Source organism: Euphorbia lathyris, chromosome 2 (genome assembly GCF_963576675.1).
Source record: "Euphorbia lathyris chromosome 2, ddEupLath1.1, whole genome shotgun sequence".
Taxonomy (NCBI): domain Eukaryota; kingdom Viridiplantae; phylum Streptophyta; class Magnoliopsida; order Malpighiales; family Euphorbiaceae; genus Euphorbia; species Euphorbia lathyris.
In genome coordinates, this window is record NC_088911.1 from 56,226,011 (window position 1) to 56,234,549 (window position 8,539).

An 8,539-nucleotide genomic window follows, 5' to 3' on the forward strand; every position below is an offset into this window, starting at 1 on the left:
ATGGAGATAAATCAATGAGATTGTGAGATGAAATATAAATCCAAAAGAGTACTCAATTAGAAATAATACAAATGGCAAAATTTATTCCATAATTAAAGATAAATTGAAAGTGAGATGAAATATAAATCCAAAAAGTGAAATAGAATTAAAATATAAGTCAAATAGACAACCTTTAACTCATTAATTTTCAGTTTGAAAAAACCCTAAATTATAATTGAAATGCAATTAATTGAGATTACTATAACCTCTCAATGGCCGAGTGGAATTGAAGGACTCGATTGGAGACAAGTCAGTAAATTGGCAGCTGTTTGAGTTGAGATTTGCTCATACTTGTACGACAACAATAGATTCTCTCTTTGGCAAAGAAGAAGATTGTAACAAATTCTAGAAGTTTGGCATATGAGAGAAGGAAGAGGAGATCAACGTGGGGGAGAGCATGAAAGTGGGGAGTATGAAAGTGGAGAAAGAGGGGAGTAATGCTTGGAGAGACAAAATAATATACTAAAATTTGATTATCAATTTGAATATATTTTATTTTTGAGAAAACATTTAGTCAATTATTAATACAGTGGTAGATCTATAGATTTTATGAATATTAATTATTAATCCATTCAATTATAAATGGATATATTTTAAACAAATCCATTTATAATTTTGATTATATCAAAAATGTGATTTAATGATTAAGATATTATTTCCACTGAGTTTAGAAAAAGGAATAATTTACATCTAATTTTAATAAATACTGAATAACTAATGGATTTTATTTAATTAACTAAAATTATCATGTTATACTCTCATTATGAGTTAAAGCTTAATAATTGTAAAACAAATTTTATTTAATGAGTGCATATTATAACAAAATATAAGTTGTAGCGAGTTATACTAAATTAAATAATGACAAATAGAATTTCTTTTAAAAATTATAATTAATCACAATGATTATATAAAGTTGTAATCAATTAACATAATAATGACAATTGTTATATATCGTCGTAGAAATATACATTAAAATGCACAACAATGCTTAAATAACGTTTTACTTTTCCAAAAGATACATTAAATTTTCCATATAAAAATTAAACATGATGATGATTTTTAACTCTTGTCACATTTAAGCAACTATCAGTGACAAAATTTATACATAGAAAAAAGTGTTTTAGAAAGGAAAATATGGTCGCAATAAAATAACTATAAATGACAACATATATTAATTTCGTCACATTTCTTTCATAAACATATTATCCTCCATGATAAAAATATAAATTGTCATTTATTATAAAGAATTCGTCAATAAATTTTTCTTTTCTCCAATTCGAAATAAAAAAAAAATTATGCATAAATATTGTAGTGATGACCATTTATATATTGTTGTAATAATATAAAATACATGACAATATTTAAATAACATCACAAAAGATAAAAATAGATGACAAAATTTTCTTTGTTATTGTTTGTTCGGACTAAGTTATCACGAATATAAAGTGTCACGTATTACCAAGAAATTAAATTTGTCATCAATTATCATTATTTCGTAGAGAAAATTTTTTCCCTCCAAATTCATTCTACTAAACATTTACCTCCAAAACTATTGGTGACAATATTTTCTTTATTGTCATAAAATATATCTAATAGTGACAAATTGATAAATCAATGGAGACGGTATTAAAATTTGTCATAAAATTTTATAAAAAATGACAAAAAGTAAAATTCGTCACGGTTAAGTGATTATTGGTGACGAAATTATGTTCGTAGAAAAAATAATCGTCAAAAAAGGTCATATTTCTTGTAGTGATATGAGCAAACCTAATAGACTCAAAGGAGGAACCAATCCTTTTAATGCCTTTAATAATTTTCTAGGCTGATCCCGGGTTGAGCGGTTCTTTTTGTTTGTTTGTTTTTCTTTTCCTTTCCTACCAAAAAAATATATATATATATAAATATAATTTATTTATTTACTACGTCATCCGAGCCATCCAATCTGACCAAATAACCCATGATCCAATTATAAATCAGTTTGATATGGGGCCCAGTTGGTTATTATGAGTATAATTCAGAAGAGCCACAACCATGTTCAATATATATGCTATCTTCCTGCTCCAATTATAAAGAAAGTGAGTGTTGTAAAATTAGTTGATTATATATATATATATATAGGGGAGGGATCAAGTGAGAACCCTCCCCTAGGTGAGAACTCACCTTAGGTGAGAACCACCCCAAAACTACGTAGTTTTATACATTAAAAAAACAACAACCTATCCCAATTACAAAACTACAGCGTTTCACTCTTGCAAATTGAGGATCAACAATCGCAGATCATTCTTCCATCATCGCAAAATTACGATCAACAATCGCACCTCCTCCATCACTTCGATCTTCATCATTTTTCTGTAATTCAACCTCAGATCTTCCTCATCATCCATCCTCCTTCGTTAATTAGATCAGCCTCCTTCCTCATCATCGTTCCTCATTCCTCATGGCTCTGTCATTCAACCTCAGATCATTTTTCTGTAATTCAACCTCAGATCTTCCTCATCATCCATCCTCCTTCGTTAATTAGATTAGCCTCCTTCCTCATCATCGTTCCTCCTTCCTCATGGCTCTGTCATTCAAAAATCGCAAATCAGATTAAAAAGACGATCTACATTCAAACAAAAAGATTGAAAGCAATTGATCTCAATAGCATCAATCAGGTAATGAAATATCCAACAACTATAAATGAATATTATTCTCTGTTCTGTTTCTTATGTTTATAATTATTCAGAAATTCGTTAAATCTGAAACAAATTGGAAATAATTCAGATTCTATCCAGATGGAAACAATGGATTTGCATGAAATAATAGACAATGATCTACAGGAGAATGATGATCATCATCAAATTTCTCTGTCTTCAACTATAGAAAGAGGTACATTCCCAATTAATATTCTTCATAATCTAAAAAAGCTAGTTCCAAATAATTGTTCATGTGTTCTATAGATAATAGTACATATTATTCGTTTCTTATTTATAATTAGTTCTAAAAATTGTTGAAAAAATAAAATTGAGTATATTGAAATATATAGTTCAATACATTCTTCAAACTGTACCTAATGTTCTAAACATTTGTTCATATGTTCTATATATTATCACATATGTTCAAAAATTCAACTTAAATGCAGTGTCAAATCAAGAGCAGCCTAATGATTCTACTACTGCAATTATATCCTACACTCAACAAGTAGAATTTGGGCAGACTCCTGAAGGAACAAAAGAATGGAAGCCATGTTGCTCTCCAGAAAAAATACCTACTGTAGGAACAAAATTTAATACTATTGATGAGGGTATTGAATTTTACAAAGCATATGCCACTGAAGCAGGATTTAATATTAGAAAATCTACAGTTAAAAAAAGAAAAAACTCAAATCTTGTCATTTTTCAATACTGTTTGTGCAATAAAGCAGGCCATAAGCAGAAAAAAAATTGTTGAAGAAATTGAAGGACACATACCAAGAAGAAGATTAATAACACGTGTTGGATGTCAAGCGCAAATTGTTTTAAAGTACTGCAATGATGGAAAATATATTGTCTTTCGTTTAAAAGAGGAACATACACACCCACTTTACAGTCCACGATGTATGAAATTTCAAAAACAGGGAAGAAATCTGACAATACTACACAAGAAGATGATTGTTGATAATTCTAAGGTGAGTCATATTATAAATTTAAAATGTTTACAAACATCTTTACTTATACATTTCTAACAGTTCATAGTGAAACATAGAACATAACATCTACAATATTTCAAATTGTATTTACTTTCCTTATAAAATCTCTTAATGTCTTTTCTTTAGATGAATGTTGGACCCGTAAGAACATACAGACAAATAAAAGAAAATGTTGGAGGATACAACAATGTAGGTGCATCTAAGCAGGATTTCAAAAACTTTCACAGAGATTTAAAGGCTTACATTTATGAGTCAGATGCCCAAATGTTTATTGACATTTTCAACAAGAAAAAACTTCTATGGTCTGCATTCTTTTTTGACTTTGATATGGATGAAGACGATCATCTCTGTAGAGCTTTATGGGCAGACCCAATTTGTAGAAAGAATTATGCTCTATTTGGTGATATGGTATCTTTTGACACAACATACCAAACAAATAGGTATTATATTATATGTACTGATTTCTTATTACAATGTTCTAAATATTTATTAATGAATTTCAATATATTATTGGCATGTTCTGAAATCTTATTCTTATATTCTTAATAAGTTTTCTTATTTACAAATTTTTTTATACTATTTCCACAGATATAACATGATCTTTGGCCCCTTTACTGGAGTAGACTACCACAAAAAATGTGTTACGTTCGCTGCTTGTTTCATTGCTAAAGAAGATATTGCATCATTTGAGTGGGTTTTCAAAACGTTTCTTAATGCAATGGGAAGCAATGAACCTACATGCTTAATAACAGATCAATACCCAGCAATGAAGATTGCAATCAAAAATGTTTTCAAAAAAATAGAACATAGATTCTGCATGTGGCACATTATGAAAAAGATGAATGATAAATTAGGTAAGCATTCTAAAACTTTGTTTACAATTAAATTTTTTACTGCTTGACTGTTCTACTATATGTTTTGATCAGGTATTAAATTGTATGTTCCAATATATTATTCGCATGTTCAAAATATTTGTATATTATGAAAATACTAACTCGTTCTTTTAATAGGTCGTACAATTATGCAAGAAACCAATTTCTTAAAAAGGATTCAACCAATTGTTTGGAGTGTTGAGATAGAACCTGCAGAATTTGATGAAAAATGGAAAGCAATCCTTTCAGAGTTTAATTTGGAGAAACATGAATGACTATGTCAAATATTTGAAATCAGAAAAATGTGGATTCCATCATATTTCAGGGACTTATTCCTAGGAGGAATTATGAGAACTACATCAAGGTCAGAGAGTAAGAACAACTTTTTCACTGCTTTTACAAATTCTCATCTAAGTCTTGTAGAATTTTATATGAGATTTGATAGTGCAATGGATGCACAAAGGCATAACCAAGCTCACAATGACAATGAAGCCAAACATAAAAGACATGTATGCAAAACACCAATGGGTATTGAAACACATGGAGCTGATGTTTATACAACCACTGTCTTTTATGAGTTTCAGGAGGAGGTTTATAATGGATCTTTTTTTTTTGTGGAATAGAAGGATTCTATAAACAACCTCCTTTTGAAATTTACACTATCAAAGAGCAAAGGACATCAAAAACCTTTCAGGTTACGTACAGTAACATTGAAGACGAAACAAAATGTTCGTGCAAGAAGTTTGAGAGACAGGGCTTACCATGCAGACACATGGTGTGGGTTTGGAAGGCAAAAATGCTTGAATCAATTCCAAAAAGGTATGTGCTTAACAGATGGACTACATTAGCAACAAGTCAAAAAAATATAAATCTGCAAGGAAATCTTATGGAAGAATGTGCTGCTACAATTAATAAGAAAACATGGCTGAATCAACTATGGTCAGAGATTAATGTTTGTGTCTATTTAGCTTAAGGTAGTGAGGAAAATATAAAGGATCTTGTGAAGAAGTTTCAAGCAATCAGAATGGATTTAGAAGCTAAAAACACTCAAAAAGACACTGAGAAAAACAAAACTCTTTCAAAAAATCAAGACATTGAGATATTGATTGGAACTAGTGTGCCAACAGAAATTAATGTCAAAGCACCGAAAATATCAAAGAACAAAGGTACAGGTGTACATATTCCAAAAGGAAACAGTGATAAAAGATTGAAGGGTGAAAGAGAGAAAGCTGTTGAGGAAAACCAGAAAAAAGAGGTTATGCAGAGTCTGTAAACAGCTTGCTAACCATGATAGCAGAAACTGTCCAGAAAAAGAGAACTGATCTCATATATTGATTAGAACATATCATATAAGATTTAGAACATATGATATAAGATTTAGAACATATGATACATGTTTTAGAACATACGATCTTTTTTTGGAACATACAATAATTTTTTTCCAATGTAAGAAGCTGAAACATAAATTTTTTCTTATATGGTACAATATTTTGATGACAAACTGGATCTAACATGTTTATATTGCATCTAAACATGTATAGCACTAAAATTTAACTTCAACCTTCTAATGCTATTCTGATTAATTTACATATGATTACACATATTTTGTTAAACAAGCCACTAACCTACACAACTTTCCACTTTAAACAGATATATACAATCTACTCAAGAAATTCACAAATCCTACACATTCAGTTGAACAAAATCACAATTTAAGGTTTGGCTCAATAGACCTGATTCCACCATTAAATATCTAACTTCCATTTCAACATTCTCTGTAAATTACAATATTCATCACCTGTACCCATTTCCAATCTTCATAATTATCACCATAATCAATTTTACTGCTGTCATTTGGTTCTCATTATATCCTTCCTTCTCAAAACTGAGATATCACATCCAAGAAAAGAAACCACTAATTCATCCAATCCAATTCAAAATATGTGTTTCAAACACTTCATTACTGTTAACAAAATCGTGCATGTTACAAATAATATATTTCATGTTCCAAAATAATATGTCTTACGTTCTAACATATATAATTACAACAATTGCAGAATATACAATTATTTTAATTGTTTATTCTTCCATTTTAAGGTCTTCTCATTTACAACAGCAACTTCTTTGTTTCCAGAATTTGACAGAATCTTCCAACAGTATTCAATTCTGAAATTCTTCAACTGATCAACCTACAATATCCCATTCATTATTACTAACATTATCAAAATAATAACAACAGCCTATAATAAATAAGATTAAAAAAAAACTCACATTGTTATTTCGAACTCCAATATCCCATTCAGACTCCTCTTGTCCAAAATAGGATTCCATATGTTTCAAAAGGAAAACACCACAATCATCATTATTTCTTGACTCTTTCCACTTCAACTTCAAATGTTTTGAACCATATGCACTGATATCATTCAAGCAATTAGGGCTCTCTCTTTTTATATAAAGATAATATGCTTTCACCTGAAAAACATAGAACAACATCTTATCAATATTAAAACAAATCATCAACTACTCAGAACATACACTTAGATTTTCTGAACATGACAGTAAATATGTAGAACACAATAACAAAACTAAAAAACAGATAAGTAATATTACCAAAGCCTTTGCAAAACCCTTATATTTACTATGGACTGTTACGCCTTTATCAAGAGCCTTGTTATCAATGACGTCTATCTTTCCAGTAAAATGGTTAATAACGAAAACATAGAAATGGGCAGCATAAACAACTGGAAAGAATACCTACAAAAAAAAAACCATTAGCAATCATAATAATTACAAACAACAATTAAAGTAAAACACGATTTACTTTTAATATAATTACCAAGTGATAACTCTCTAAACTGTTTATTTTAGCCTCATGAAGTTCATAACTAATTCTCTCAAAAAAAGCATTGTGTCTGTCGTTGTACTTGGTACTTCCAGGAACTCCTTTATTAGTACACAGTAAAACCTATACAAAAATACAACATTCATATTAATATAATCCAATTTCTTTTTAACAAAAAAATATATCAAAATGTAAAAACACATACAAATGGTAGAGTAGAGAAGAAGAATCTATGCACAGAAGTTGGACCCTTGCACTTCTCTTCAGAATTCAATATTCGAGACCACGCATCAAACACATTACTAACCAAATGATTGCTTCCTAACAAGCTCATAATCTCCTCTCTATTGATTGTGGACAAACAATCACTATACAACAACTCACTTCAAAAAGAAAAATAAAATAAAATAAAAACAATCAGTATAACTTAAAGAAAATTTAAATTAACACAAACAACATTCAATTAAGATCTTACTGTGGGTCTTCATTAGAAAAAGCATATTCAACCAACATTCTCCGCGAACTAAGCATATTGTTTAGTAAATGCTCAGACTCAAGCAAAAATGGAGACTGTAAATATCCAGGCAACTTTGAAATCCTTTTTGAACGATTTCCATCACCAACTTCTTGCACTTCTTCAACTACATCTTTGCCTACTCTTCTATTAACAACACAAAGAAAATAACAAAAGGGAACAAAATTAACCAAGTTCAAAAACAGAAACCACATAATCTTAAATTCTATTCTCATGTTCTAAAATATAAACCATATGTTCCAAACACACATACACATGATCTAAATTAAAAAACTTCTTAAATATCACTTACCTTGCATTACTATCAGAAACATCATCAGCAAAACATTCATCAAGCCCATCAACCCCTACTCTAAACACTTCTTCAACAAACTCTTCCCGAACTTCATCCAAATCAAATTGACTATATTTCATACCACACCTACTTTTCCACTATAAAATATAAAAAAATTAAAACCATAAAACAAATTATAATTTCAAAATAATGCAACAAAACACATTTATTATAAATGGACTATACCTTTTCAGCAAACTTCAAATCCTTGTCCATCACAATATCTCTCATGAACCGCATTACAAAAAAA

At 29.5% G+C, this 8,539-nt stretch overlaps 1 protein-coding gene across 1 annotated transcript; it reads right to left on the reverse strand.

The window, feature by feature from the left end:
• Window positions 1-6,644: 6,644 nt before the first annotated feature.
• On the reverse strand, window positions 6,645-7,720 carry LOC136217010 (uncharacterized). The gene is made up of 5 exons (XM_066003576.1): window positions 7,705-7,720; window positions 7,415-7,521; window positions 7,189-7,332; window positions 6,850-7,050; window positions 6,645-6,767 (listed from the first exon to the last, which is right to left on the reverse strand). The coding sequence occupies exons 1-5, from the start codon at window positions 7,718-7,720 to the stop codon at window positions 6,645-6,647; spliced, it is 591 nt and encodes a 196-aa protein (XP_065859648.1).
• Between the last annotated feature and the right edge of the window lie 819 nt (window positions 7,721-8,539).